At 52.7% G+C, this 14,355-nt stretch overlaps 4 protein-coding genes across 4 annotated transcripts in view; 2 read left to right on the top strand and 2 right to left on the bottom strand.

Annotated features, from left to right (window-relative positions):
- PpBr36_01298 (uncharacterized protein) overlaps window positions 1–1,991 on the top strand; it is a gene marked incomplete at both ends in the record, with an annotated part of 3,423 nt that extends 1,432 nt beyond the window's left edge. The window contains 4 exons of the mRNA XM_029888486.1: window positions 1–355; window positions 422–834; window positions 906–1,103; window positions 1,170–1,991. The exon at window positions 1–355 is cut by the window's left edge and continues 477 nt beyond it. Of these exons, the coding sequence (XP_029751331.1) occupies window positions 1–355; window positions 422–834; window positions 906–1,103; window positions 1,170–1,991 (1,788 nt within the window). The remainder of the gene's footprint in view (window positions 356–421; window positions 835–905; window positions 1,104–1,169) is intronic.
- Window positions 1,992–3,787: 1,796 nt separating this feature from the next.
- PpBr36_01297 (uncharacterized protein) lies at window positions 3,788–5,824 on the top strand (the record flags this gene model as incomplete). The annotated part of the gene is made up of 1 exon (XM_029888485.1): window positions 3,788–5,824. One exon carries the CDS (start codon window positions 3,788–3,790, stop codon window positions 5,822–5,824), a length of 2,037 nt encoding a protein of 678 aa, XP_029751330.1.
- A 510-nt stretch (window positions 5,825–6,334) lies between these two features.
- On the bottom strand, window positions 6,335–8,526 carry PpBr36_01296 (uncharacterized protein; the record flags this gene model as incomplete). Its single annotated transcript, XM_029888484.1, has 3 exons — window positions 6,335–8,096; window positions 8,232–8,276; window positions 8,396–8,526. 3 exons carry the CDS (start codon window positions 8,524–8,526, stop codon window positions 6,335–6,337), a joined length of 1,938 nt encoding a protein of 645 aa, XP_029751329.1.
- Window positions 8,527–10,542: 2,016 nt separating this feature from the next.
- Window positions 10,543–13,585, bottom strand: PpBr36_01295 (uncharacterized protein; the record flags this gene model as incomplete). Its single annotated transcript, XM_029888483.1, has 4 exons — window positions 10,543–12,388; window positions 12,464–12,524; window positions 12,820–13,019; window positions 13,110–13,585. 4 exons carry the CDS (start codon window positions 13,583–13,585, stop codon window positions 10,543–10,545), a joined length of 2,583 nt encoding a protein of 860 aa, XP_029751328.1.
- Window positions 13,586–14,355: the final 770 nt, after the last annotated feature.

Here is a 14,355-nt window from a genome sequence, read left to right as displayed (position 1 = left end):
TTTTTTTCTGTAAACGTGCAAGCCACTGACGCGCAGTCACAGGTCGGACAATTTTACAGTGGCTTTTGGTCCATCACCCAAACCGATGCCCGTCAACACCCAACCGCCCATGATATCCATACCATGCTGGGCGACATCTGCGCCAACTCGGATGCGGATATCTCATTCCAAAGACTGGCTTTCAGAATCACCGGGTCTGATGACGCAGTCAAGGCCGCCCTCATGGTACTGTCCCAGATCAAATTTGCGTCCCAGTCAACGTACCAGATCAAGGTCAAGATTGAACTTGCGAACGAGCACAAGGAGTTTGTTAGCGGAAAGAAGAATGGAAAGATCAACAAGATCATGGGGCAGAGTAAGTATACAAACTTTACAGTCTCCTTTAATATTCTTCGGCGTGAATCACTAACAACCCCTACAGGCAGCGTTCAGATCATGTTCGAGGGATTCGGAGAGTACAACTTCAACATTGATGTGAACGCCCAATCGTACGAATCCATGAAGCAAGGCCTTTCGCTTGTGGAGCAGGAAATGCCAGCCTCGATTTCATTCCATGTCCCTGATCAGTACCACAAACGTATCATTGGCATTGGCGGTCAGCACATCCAAAGGATCATGAAAAAGCACTCGGTTTTCGTCAAGTTTTCGAACGCTATGGACCGAGGTTCGTATGACAAGTTTCGAATCTACGGAAGGACCAAGCTAACTTTCGCAGGGGGCTTGCGAGAGGAGGATGACATCCGCGTCGACAATGTGATTTGCCGCACACCGGCTCGCAACGCTCAGAACCTGGAGCTAGTGAAATCCGAGATTCTGGAGATGGTGGACAGAGTCGTATGTCAAATCAGGATTATAGCGCTCTGCAGTGTTTGAGAACAGCCGAGCTGACAATTCATTGTTTTCAGGACTCGGAGTTCACCTCGCAGATAGTCAACGTCGACCGCCTTTACCACCGTCAACTTCTCACGCGTCTAGGTGAGATTGAAGGTCTCGAGAAGAAGTGGAATTGCAAGATTGTATTCCCCAGTACCGAGCAGGCCAGCGATGAGGTTACCGTCACTGGTCCCCAGTGGCAGGTGCCTCAGTGTGTGGACGAGTTTCTGGTATGTCTTATATGTACACCCATATAACCGGTCAACGACTTCGCTCGCAGAAACTGACGGAAGCAGGGAATGGTCTCGGACAACCATGAACTGGTCCTGGCTCGCACGCCGACTTTGATCAAGTATCTGGAGTCCCCAGAGTTTGCCCATGATATTGTGACGAAGCTAAAGACCCAGCACGAGGTGGAGGTTACAGTCCACCACAACAAAGACGAGTTGACAGATGAGGGCGAGCCCACAGTGACTCTACTGTGGACTTTTACCCGCAACAACGCTGGCGGTCTGCGTGACGCCATCGAATTCCTCCAGAATCAGTTTGTCACCAATGGTGCCGAGGCCAACGTGATCAAGGGGTCGATACCCCGCCCCAAGTCTGACACTTTTGAAGAATCGCTGCCTTTCTTCAACTCGAGACTTCTTCAGCATGCGCCAACGCCCGTGGCCACTGATTCGCCCACCAAACTTGCTTTCAGCGACGAGGTGGCTCGGGAGCGCAGCACCCTTTTCGACCGTCTCCGTAAGCCTGGAAGCATGTCAAGCATTTCGTCTTTCCTCGACCGCAGAAAGAATAGCTCTCACGCAGGAGCCAATCAGTTTTTCAAGGGATCCAGCAATGTCTCCAAGTCCTCACTCATTTCTATCGAGTCCACGCGCAGCTTCAATGCTGATAGAAACCCCTGGAACGACAGCGGAGTTAACCTTGCGGACGATGAGCCTTGGCCTGCTAGGCCTTTTGGCAATGGCATGGACCACAAGCTGACTGTCCCCCAGCCAGGCGATGTGACGCCTCGCCACAACACCCGGCCGTCTGGCGACAGCGGACGGCCGTCGACTTCTCATTCTACGAATTCAGGATACCCCGGTCCGGTTGGGCCTTTCCAGCGATAGATTCTTTCCAAAGTCTTGTCTCCTTGTCGTTTTTTTAGAAGCTCATGCACGACACGAACAAAAAAAATACCCGGCTGGATATACCCTGGCGTGAAAATACCCCCCTGGTTCTGCTACATGTGCTTTTACCTAGTTTGTCATTATTTTGGTCTTATACCTGTCAACGTTCTGCATGTCTATTTTATTTTCTAGGACAACTGCTTCTAGGCAGTCACGTCCCGTTGCCTCTTTGGTCACGTCTATCATGCATTGTTTATTTTCTCTCATTGCTATGTCAATCTCTTATACCGTCGTATGTGATCGTTCTCACCCTCCCTCTGATCGACGTCCGCTCCTTTATCCTCTATACCGTTTTTGCATGACGGTGACTATCCATACGTCAACATCGCTGCTTCCAAGTTCTGCCTATATATAAATATATATGTATACCCTGGCCTTTGGTTTGGCCGACTGAGGTGAAGCGCAAAGTTTTAGGTCTGACCACCTCGAAGACCATGGTAATACCAAACGAATGGGGAAATCCAAATCTACCGAGCTTGTTTGTGAGGCTATAAGGTATGAGCGGAGGAATAGTTATGCGAAGTTATCCATGTAGAGCGGTATGGAAAATATCACAATTTATCTGTGCGAGACGAGCAGCCCGTTGGTTGTCAGTGTTAGCTGAAGGTTACTCGGTACCCAAGACTATCTAATGATCGAATGTAGTAATGAAGTTCAACACCAAATCAAACGACAAAGCTCAGCTCCATATGCCATATGAACCGCGTCTTTGGACATGTAAAAGCTGGAAGAGTACTTTGGTGATTTTGATTCTAGGCCGACACGGGTTGAAACGGGACGGGAATCATTCTTTATACCGTTCATATCTCGAATATGTTCGTAAGTATATATAAGATAATTGGTGTGAAGTTTCTGCCAAGTTTTGGCCGGGACTCGACTCGGGTACAATCACTTGTCCGTCGTGTCGTGGCACAAGACGAAACCCAAAACATCACGAATAATGCCACCGTGAATGTTAACCAAACGAACACGAGGAGAGCACTAAATAGAGTACAATTCAGTATTAATTTAGCTCTTTAGATATGAATCTCTCCGGCCACATTATTACTGACAGTAAACTGATACCAACTTCTTACGGGACCTTAAAAGACTTGTACAGAGTAGGCACAGCTAGCATGCGGTAAGGCTCCATCCGTTCTCTTTAAAAATAGACAGACAGGCCAAGCCCAGAGCTAGCTAAACCCCTGAAACTTGGAAGCTGACATGGATGGATGGCGGGGGCTGCAACGAATCCCCGCATCCTAGTGCATCAGGCAAGGCTGTGTGTGCAGGCAGGCTAACAGAATAGAGGGGCAAGGATGGCAAGGATGGGTCAACCGGGGCCCGGCCGTTAGTTCAATCCACCGGTGGGTGCCTGGCTGATGGGACGGCGCGGTTGATCGTCTCGTTGTACATAGAATCCCAATCCTACCTACGTTCATCAACCATCTTATAATAAGCTGCACGCACGCAAATCACCAGAGACCACTCAATCCCATCATTTTTCGTTATTTTTCGGGTGACCCCGCAGCAGTCACTTTACATGCAGCGACTGTTGACTTCAGTAACCGCATTAGGAGGGTTCCAGAGAGCTGAATAGATGCCAATTTATGGCCTCAGCTGCTGCTAAGAGCCCACACACACACGGCACGGCTGTCTGACAACGACTTGAGATAGATTTCGGACGACAAAGAAGAACAAAGAACAACAGAATATAATATTTTATAATAGCGACGCTGCATCTCTAATCCATCATCATGGCTGATGTAGAAGAACCACAATATACCACTTTAGCAGAGCGAATTGCCGCTCTGAACAGACAAAAGAATTTCCAATCGCCGTCAGCAGCCAGCGGCAAGCGACCGCCGCCGCCGCCGCCGCCTACGAGCCAACCGAAGCCACCTATACGACAGGCAACAAGCCCAGATGTCTCAATACACAAGACACCAACAATCCCTGCACGTCCAGCATCCAAGGCTGGCGTCCCTCCGCAGCTCCCTAGAAGGAGTACCGCTCAGGTCATAACCGAAAAGTCACCACCGCTGCCGAGTCGCAACCTCGCACCACCGCTGCCCACCCGGCGCCCGTCACAGACCTCGGTAGCATCGCCGTCTTCGTCGGCATCACAGAGCGTCTCGCCCGCTTTGCCGCCTCGCGCAAACTCTGCTCAATTCGCAAATGGACGAAGGAACTCCAACGAGTCTGACATCTCATATATATCCACCATCTCCAACCTGTCCCTGAATCAGACCAATTCGGTGGACCAGCAACAGCCGGGTGCAAGAAGGCTTCCGCCGACCCTTGACCAAGCGAACCTACCCGTGTTGCCGCCAACTCGGCGGGAGCTAGAGGCAAAAGCAAAAGAAGCTTCGGCCAACGGCACGATCAACCCAAATGCGTCTCTTCGTTCGAGGACTCCCATAAGCGAGCCTCCCCGCCCATCACTCCCGCCAAGACTGCCTTCGCGGCCAGCCAAGTCGCCCCAGGTAAAACCATACGAGGCAAACGGCGGCCATGAGCCGGTGGCTCCTCCAACTCTTCCCAGGAGGCTGCCGCCCGTACCTACGAGCTACGAGCGTCCGGCTTCCGGGGAGCCCAAGACTAAGGTCCCCATCGTCCCTACCACGCATCAAGATGTGCCGCCGCCTATACCACTTGCATCACGCCCAACGGACCAGCAGATTGAACAAGTCGTTTCTGGCCGTAGTCTTGCCCCAAAAGTCCCGCAAGTAGCTGGCTGCCTGATATGTCGCGACTTTTCAGCCGTGGATGCCCTGGCCGCACAGTACCCCATACAGTCGCTGCCACGGCACAACGTTGTCGACTACCTGGCGCGTGCGCTTTGTGACCCATTCCCATCGCTGACCGACAAGGCCAGAGCTGTGTTTACTTGGTGCCATCACAACATACGGTACGACGTGGAAGGCTTCTTTGGAAACTGTATACCCCGCGGGTTGACCCCAGACCAGACAATCTTGAGCGGCAAGGCAGTCTGTGAGGGCTATGCCAGGGTATATCAGTCGATCGCCGAGCGCGGTGGGCTTCAGTGTGTCGTGGTCACGGGTCATGGCAAGGGCTACGGATTCACCGAGGTAGCACCAGGCCAGCCTCCTCCTCGGCGAGACCCCACCGGCCACGCTTGGAACGCTGTGGTACTCGATGATGGAAGATGGAAGCTGGTGGATGCCTGCTGGGGGGCTGGGCATCTGGGAGAGGGACAGTCATACAATAAAAGCTTTGCGCCACTTCAATTTACCAGCAGCAACGAAATATTCGGGCTCAGGCACTTCCCTTCAGATTCGCGGCATTTCTACCGCGAGGACGGACGTATTCCAACGTGGGAAGAGTACGTTCTCGGGCCAACTCGCGGGCCTAAGGCGCACTGGTACAATGACGCAGCGGATGAAGGTCTTTCGGAGTCGACACTGACGCCGGCGGCGAAGTTCATTCCGGTCAACGAGAGTGATGACTACGTGCGTTTCCAGATAGGGAACGTCTGCGAGCACTGGAACAACGAAATACACGGCAAGGGGAAGCCGCGCCCGTTGATACTGCGCATCAATGGTCGGGGGGGTAACAATGAAGACTACATTGCTCTGGATAATGATGGTTTTTGGTGGTGGGTCGACGTTCCCAGGCGTGACCTGGGAAGGCCGGGACAGACGGTCTCAATCTTTGCAGTCGACACGATCGGCGATGAGAGCGCGAGAGGTGTCACAAAGCAAGAGTATTTGAGCAAGAAGGGTTTATTTGGCATGAGTTTTGCCGGTATCGCAGCCTGGGAGCTGTCGTAAGAGTGGAAACTGTGCTTCCAGCAAGGAAGTTTACAAGCTCAACCCGTCTTCAAGACGGAAACTCAACTAGGATGTCAAAGCGAGCGACTCCTTGTACACAAGCATCTTGGGCCAACCTGAATCTCTATGATTTGTCAACAAATTTCCGATCGGATCAGCTTTCCTTCTTCACAGACGTTGGTACCGCCTATGTTGGCAACAAAGCGGCATTTTATTGTCATTGAGGATGTCTGGTTGGAATTTTCCAAACAAGAGATAAAAAAAAAAAAAAAAAAAAAAAAAAATCTAGACCATGACATCTCAGATTTGTAATACAGGCAATCATTTCTGACTCTACAACTTACTGTTTGCTCAAATCCTGCCAGCAAAATGACTGGTGGAAATTTTCGTCTTGATGAGGAGTCAATGAGAATGGCTTGAAATGACGAGTGAGCGCACAAGTTTGAGAATATCCTGATACATTTGGCAGGCTTCCTTCACATTACTACTAAGTCTAGTCCTACATGATCCTCATTGCATATCGTCCTCCATATCCATCCTTTCCAACAGCCGCCACATGTCTGGAATGGCACCCAGGCCCGTGAGGGAACTAGGCACCACGTGGAAAGGCCAGCGGCCCTGGGCCACCTTGTCGCCGACGCAGAGCACGAGACGGTACAGAGATTGCCCGTCCCAGAACCCTTCGCGGACCTTGGCCCCCTTGAGCAGATCGAGCGCCGCCTGGCGGACTGCAGAGTCCTCGGCGATGGTCGCCACGAGGTACAGCGGGGGCAGCACCCCGGCTTCGTGGGTGAAGCCCGCCACGCCCTCGTCGCGGTCCTGCCGTTGCCGGCCCCGGCGGATCGAGGCCGCCGTATCCATCAGCCGGCCTGCCACGCCCAGTATCTCCTTCAGCGCCGCCTGCGACCGACTACTCGACCCGGCGGGACCGTACCGGCTTTGAGGGTGCGACCTAAGGCTCGGGTCGATGTCTGCGTATTCGGAGGGGTCGTTATTGGCGTCTTGGTCGTCGCGCACCAGTCCCGTCATGGCCTGCGCAAACATGTCCATGCATAGCAGGTGGAGCAGGTCGAGGTCCAGCGCGTAGAACTCGGCGGCTCCGAGGCCCGACGCGGCATCGGACGCGGAAAAGGCTCGCACGACCTCGCGGAGGGATCGGGATCGTGCGCAGAGTATCTCTTGCTGCCGGCGCTGGTGCGGGTCGGACCAAAAGTTGGCATCGCCGTAGTGCTCTCTCGTCTCGTAGATGCGCGCTATCACACTGCAAGCGTGCCTGTTGCAACGTTCGTGGACGTCGGTGATTGATCTCTCAGGTAGAAGCCAGCTTGCTATCGGGCTGTCGTCGCCGCCGCCGCCGCCACCGCTACTGCTGCTACTACTCAGCGACTGGTGGTAGGTCCGCAGGGCGATGGATGGGCGGATGTTGGCGGCGAAGAGGGTGGCGCTACATTCGAGGCGGCAGAACATGCGGATGATGTCGTCCATGTGCGGATCGGAGCCCGTGGGGTGGCCAGTCGCCGTGACGGAGTCGAATGCCTCGCGCGGCAGAGACTCCAGGATGCGAAGACCGTTGGTCAGGTGGGTGAGCGCTGCCGTCTCCTTGGAGCGGAGCATCTCGAGGAAGATGAAGGCAAGGCAGCAGACGAGCGTCACGCGGATACTGTCCAGGCTAGTGGACGACGCGTGCGCCTGGAGGAGGGCGATGCTGTGGTTGTACTGCTGGATCGTGAACAGTTCCAACTCTTCTGGACTCTCCGCCCCTGTACTGTTTTCTCTCGGCGGCGACTCTATCGCAATGCCTGGTGTCGCTCCTGTGCCGCCCTCGACCGAGAGCGAATACTCTTCAGCTGAGGACTGCTGGAACAGCCGATAGGCGGCGCCCAGCGCGATCAGGGCGTGCTTGACGGCACCGTCGCGCCGGGCCATCTCAGGCGCCACCCGTGTCCAAAAGGGGCCGGCGGCCGTTGAGGCGCTGGCCTGGAAGCCGCCGGCGGCCGCGGACCGGAAGTGGTGGAAGAAGCGGCGCTCCATCTCAGAGCCCTCAATGTCGGCGACGATGGGCCGCAGGCCCTGCAGCGCGGTGTTGCCAGAGTACTCGCGCAGGAACTGGCGGCGGGCCTGCTCGGCGCCACGCTGGGCCTCTTCGGCCCGCGCGGGGCTCGTCATCCCCCGGCTGGGGCAGGCCGTCGTGTCGTAGCCGTCGCAGTGCCGCCCGGTCGATGTGCATCGTGCACAGGCTGGTTTCCCCTCGTCGCATTTTACACGTCTGATTCTAGATAAGGGGGGTAAAGAGGGGAAGTTAGTCTATCTTGCTTATCTTTTTTCCTTTCGGGAGCTCACTCTTTGTGTCCTGTTGGTCCGTCTTCTTTTTCTTCTTTTCGGTGCCATCGTATTGGACCATGCAGACACTTCGCCTTGTGTAGCCCCTGAGACGATACTAGGACTCAACTTACTTGCTGTAGGAAGGAAAAGTTGAGGGTCAGCAAACCTTACTCTGTCATTGCTTTGGCAACAGACCTTGTCTGCCAGCCGCAACAAACACTTCTCAAGGGGCCTCTGACAGTCACCTACCAAGTTATGCAGCCGGTGCGCACCTTGGGCTTGGAGGCTCGGGTGCGCCGCTGGCGATCGGGTTTCTGATTTGTGGCAGAGCATGCCGAGTCTGAGTCTCCTGGGGAGCTGTCTCTGGTAACGCTGAGCATCTTGGGGGGGAGAGTATGAACTTTTTGTGCTTATCCTCTCGGCTAACTTGTACTTTTTTGTTGTCCAAGGCCTGAGTGGCGGTCTGCATAGAAGTCCCACCCGATTCAGATCAAGGAAAGAACTGGCAGCTGTGAAAGAGCCAAGATGTGAGTCCAAAGGATGGGATTGGTAGGCTCGTATAGCTGTTTCCTGCTCTCCTGTATTGGGTATGTGTTTACAGCTCCAGCCAGGTCGTTCTTGGATATACGGCTTGGACATCCACCGGATGCTTTCCAATAAAAGAAAAAAAAAAGGTCTGCTGTTGTCTTTTCTTTTCTTTGATGATGTCGATGGACGGGACCCTGACCACATCTTTAAGCAAATATCGACTGCTTCAAGTTGCCACAAAGTCCTTGTTCCATATTTAGGCGGCCATGATACCACGGCGGCAAAACGCCCTGCAGGTATTGTCCATCGGCCCGCACGCCGCCCACAGGCAAGGGGCTGGCTGGGTGGCATGCCCGCTCTCGGCAGCTTAGCCCTTGGGCGATTTCTCAGTCGCCGCTGCCCGGGATGTTGGGTATGGTGTGGTTCTTGTGCACCAGGCAGCAAAATTATCACGACGGTGGAAAGTTGCTGGCATTGTGGCATATTCCAAGTTACATGTGTTCATCCTAGCAGCCCAGCCTTCTTGATGCGGCCCCCCCTCCCCCTTTCCTTAGTCACCGCGTTACCTTTTTAACAATAACACAAAAGCAAGCCCCCATAGGCAGTGAGTGGAGGCGCCTCCAAAGTGCTACATCGCGGCTATCCATTGGGGCGAAGCAAGCATGGGCTGAGAAATCGCATCTCACTCAATCTGCCCAGTGCCTTGGAAGTGTTTCCCCCGTAATCCAGACCAGATTTCGTTCATGCGTTAAGCTAGGATTGTCATATGCGGTCAGGAAGGCTGAGTGCTTGCTTCTAACGGAAACTTCCGCAGGGGAACATGGGCATGTAAAGCCCGTCGTCTAACCTTAACATCTGAGGCAGAGTAGATTTCGTTGACATATTCTGTGTAATAATGGTTTCCAGAAACTCCCACTGCCAATTCTTTTCGTTTCTTGTTCTTTTTCCTTTGCCCCCCTTTTTTTTCCTAATCTTTTCTGGGGAGAATACGACAGCAGAGGCAGTAGCTCGCCCTTGGCGCTGCGTTCCAAACAACCTCAAAGCAGCCCGCACTAATCCAAAAACAAGATGACGTACATCAAAGGCACTCCTGTGCCTTTTTCTGCTGATGCATCGTTACCCGGGGGTGGTAGTTCGGGTGAGAACTTAGTTTTCGTAAAAGACAATATCAAAACAAGGGCTTATTCCAGCAGGCAACAAATCACCTCGAGGGAAAGCCCCAGAACTCCATCTCCTGGAAACGCTCAGCGAGCTCCGCATACTCGTGATGGGCCTTGTTTTATTGTAAACGGATACGAAGGCTTCCACAGCCCACGTTCAAACGGATTCGACGTTAGGGCTTGGCAGCTAGCTACATATACATGAGGATTGCAACTCGAGGCGGGGAAAAGCGGTATCTTTTTTTTTCGTTTTTTTTTTTTTGGGATTTCAAGTTAATGACTTGGACTCTTTTTTTTTTTTTTTAAAAAAAAAAAAGCCACTAGATCGATTCTGGACAAGTTTTTGCAGAGTCGGCCTTGGTGACGGCCCAATATCAAATGGCTATGTCAGCCAAAAAGCCTAAGCCACGATGCTGAGTAAGGGCCCCCGATCCACCCCCCTGCCTGGCCGAGCTCCATCAAACTGCATATCAATGTGACCACTTTGTCTTGTGTCATGGCTTAGTTTCACGAGGCCAGTGATTTGTAACTCATATCAGCCATTATCAATTATTATCAACTATTTGTATTCATTATTTAGTCTGCCTAGAGCTATAACTATGTGGCTTAAAAAAATAAAATAAAGATGCTCCAGGCGGCCCTGAGGCGTATTGCAATTAGACGGGATGGATCTGTGGCAACAAAATAGCCCTTGATATGTCTGGGTGCTCATGCCTGCCTGTGATCCAGCATTTTTTCCGATTCCTCTGGCTTCATGTCCATCCCGCTGCTCTTCTGCACCGCTGGTGTGAGTAGGAAAAGCAGATCTAGGCTGCCGCGAGGCAGCATGTCCCCTTGGTCTTTGGCTATTTCTCCTTGGTCTTTGGATACTTCTCCCTGGTCTGTGGCTTGCCCATCCAGGTTAGTATCCTCTGTCACTGTCACGAAGCTGTCACCATCACTGCCGTCTTCCTGTGCCTCTGCCTTTGCATCCGCATCTGCCTCTGTCCCTGTCCCTGTCCCTGTCCCTGTCCCTGCCTCGGTCTCTCTCTGTACCTCTGTCTCTTTCCTTCTCTCTACCTCTGTCTCTTTCTCTCTCTCTGCTTCTATCTCGTTCTCTCTCTCTGCCTCTGTCTCTTTCTCTCTCTCTGTCTCTGTCTCTCTCTCTGCCAATGTCATCGGTGCTGGGTCCGACTGAGTATCTTCAGAAAAGAACTGGTCCTCCGTCGATTCATCGGTTGGGCTTTCTGCATACGGCACGACGCCTATCACAAGGCCGTTGGTGTGCTTCGCGATGATAGGGATTTCCTTGTGCCCGAGTGAGTGACGGTTCATGGGCGTGTCTGCGAAGCTAGCCTCCGATGCTGTGTTGCTGTTGACGGCTCCCGGCTCCAATCCTGATCTAGCATCTCTATGTCGTGTGGTCTCCGTGAATTCTTTATTGCTGGTAGCGTCCCGCTCGGTGTCTGGAACGGAATCGGTATCGGGCATGGCCCCCTCCTTGACGAGTAAAGCTGGGGCTGTGTTGCCGTTTGCATCTTGAGGGACACCGTTGTCTGAGTGCGGCTTCTTGATGCTTCTCCACTCCATACAGAAAGCGCATAGGAGGGCACAGCAACTGAGCCCCATGGCAGCCAAGAAAATCCTAGTACAGGCGAAGTTGTATGCGCTTATAACCAAGCTTCGTTCTTCGCGGCGCACATGACTTAGAAGGTTGGTGATGCCTCCCTTGATAATTTCCTCAGCCTGCAGCCCATCGACGCCCACCAACTGCCTCACCAAAACATTACTCAGGATTGCCTGCCCAACCGAGGTGAACACAGCACCTCCTAGCTGCTGGGCGAACATGTTGATTGCGATTCCGGTCGAGACGTCAGCCATGGGCAGGACAGTCTGGATTGCCAAGCCTCCGGTTTGCATGCCAAAGCCCAGACCAAATCCTGTGAGAAACTGGAAACCGATCCAATGGCCCGAGTCCGTGGTTGGGCTGAATGTGCTCATCAAACCCTCGCCGATTGCCATGATGACCGGACATAGCAGCATCGAGGGCATATAGTAGCCGATCTTTGACGTAAAAATGCCCGACATGGCGCTCGAAACAACTAGTGAGAGCACCAGCGGCAATGTGTATATTCCCGAGCGCAGTGGATCAACCCCTTGGGCTGTCTGGAACCATATCGGGAGGAAGTAAACGCACATGAGCATCCCGCCTGCGATAAAAAAGGTAAAGACGGTCGCAAACAAGACACTCCGCTGGGTGATTACTCGTGCCGGGATCGTGGCCGTCTCGGGGCGCAGAATCTGAACGGCCACAAATGCCGAGACCAAAACTGCGCATGCTACGAAGAGACCGATGATGACACCGCTGTTCCACGAATAGGTCGAGCCGCCCCATTCCAATGCCAACAGAAGCGAAACAACGGCGGGCAGGAAGAAGAAGGTTCCGAGTGGATCGAGACGCTTGAAATGCGTGAGGAGCGGCGCCGGCTCCGTCCGTTTCTCGGGTGGAGTCCACCACAAGATCATGCATACGAAGGCCACAAGTCCGATTGGCAGATTCATGTAGAAACACCACCTAGATAGTGCGCAGATGTCAGCCACTGCGATAATGGATCACGACCCAATATTAAAAGGGGTGTTGGTACAGTACCTCCAAGTCACTGTCCCTGTGAAGGCGCCACCGACCAAGGGGCCCATGACTGAGGCAAGGCCTAGAAAGTCCCCAGGATTAGCAATTTGTCAGACGTCGGTATATCAGGAGAGATGCTTGCGTCAAGGTGGCATCTGAGAGTTTCTGATGGTTATGATTGGCCGTCATGTTGCCACCAGAGACTGGCAGATAAATGATGTGCAACGAGGGATTAGAATAGATGCTCAAGATCATCTGTAATCACACCGCGCCGCCTTAGGCAGCAGGAGGATTGTATCCAGAGAGACAAAGCAGGCAGTCAAGAATGGGTGGTTGCAATACTTTTGGCTGCAAGGTTACGGCATGTACAAGCTTACCAAACGTCATTCCGAAAAGGCCTTGAAACATGGGCCTCTTGTGCAACGGCACCATCATAAACATCAGCATGCATCCTGTGAATATGCCGGCGGACGCTAGGCCAGCAATGGACCTTCCCACGATGAAGACGGTTGAACTGGGTGCTGCGCCACATATGGCAGAACCAATCTCAAAACCGACGATGGAAATAAGAAACGTCCTGTTGACGACTTCGGTGTCAGCGTCTGTACAATGGCAGTGCTAGCAAAAGCAGGTTGGTTATTTGATGCAGCTGCGAAACCCAGCTTACCATTTTGTAGGATAGAACTTGTATATCCTGCCAAACAAAAGTTGGGACGCTGATGTGGTCAGCATGTATGACGAGGCGTACCAGCCGACATCACCCAAGCTGTGGAACTCGTCTGTTATCTTGGGCACCGCGGTGGCGAGTATTGTTCGGTCGAGAGCCACCAGGAACAGGGCGAGGAAATTGCAGCCCATGATTGCCCAGAACCTTAGACTGCGTGGGTTATACATGCCCCCAGGGCTTACGGCGGCAGCATCTGAAGAACTGTGCCCCTTTGCTTCGGCTTGGGATCCGGCATGTTGTTCTCGGGCGAGAGGAGTAGAGTGAGCTTCATCAGCTTTCCCGGAACCGGTGCCTGCGCCAACAGCGGCATCATGGGTTGCTGGCTGAGCCGCCTCGATATCGTCGTCAGTGGAAGCTCTACCTGGCCGTGCCTCCTTCTCGCTCCTGAGCGACGGTGATCTTGGTCTGAAATTCATGGCGTGCCGAAAACTACCAGGAACTTCAGAGGGTGGCCCAAGTTTAACCTATTTCTATATACGTCGAGATGCGAGAGGTAAGACAATGAGGATCAGAAAGTAACACCAGGTGGCGGCATGGGAATTGTTGACAGTGTCTAAAAGTCTGTGTGAGACGCTGCCACCCATGGACCTCACACGGTAGGCGCTCAGACTATGATGCCAAATCGATGGTAGGAATGGGGCAGTGTATGAAGGCCATCCATGAAGCGCAAGAGAGTAAAGGAGAAAAAAAGAAAAAAAAAGGTGGAAAGTAGACATGAAGGAGGGGAGATAGCCGATCATGTATTGACCAGACAACACCTAGGTTATCAGTCTGAGCTTCAGCCGTGCTGACAAGACGACGACAACGACGGATGGCCTGAACGCCAGGAACCGAGGGTGCGCCAACCGCACGCGAAGATCATGTAATGCGGAGTTGTCTGTCGTCCGCGTGCGGTATGTTTTCTTCCAGACAATGTTTGCAATAAATACATGATCAAAATGCATTCTTATTTGGTAAAAAGTCGAAATTTCTCGACGTAATATAGATCCAAGCAGCATTGCCCAAGCTATTGGGACAAACGTTAGTGGTTTGCTTCTGCTGTTAGTTTAGGTTAGTAGTGACCACAGTTCGGTTTGGTGTAGTGTGGTTTTTAGAGAAGCAAAAAAAAGAAAAAAAAAAAAAAAAAAAAATTGTTATTACTTCAAGTCTCACCTATTATGGAGTACCTTGATCTTCCGTGACACCC

The sequence above is a fragment of the Pyricularia pennisetigena genome, chromosome 2 (genome assembly GCF_004337985.1).
Source record: "Pyricularia pennisetigena strain Br36 chromosome 2, whole genome shotgun sequence".
In the NCBI taxonomy this organism is placed as follows: domain Eukaryota; kingdom Fungi; phylum Ascomycota; class Sordariomycetes; order Magnaporthales; family Pyriculariaceae; genus Pyricularia; species Pyricularia pennisetigena.
Note: the sequence above shows the minus strand (reverse complement) of the source record. Positions and strands in the feature narration are given on the sequence as shown.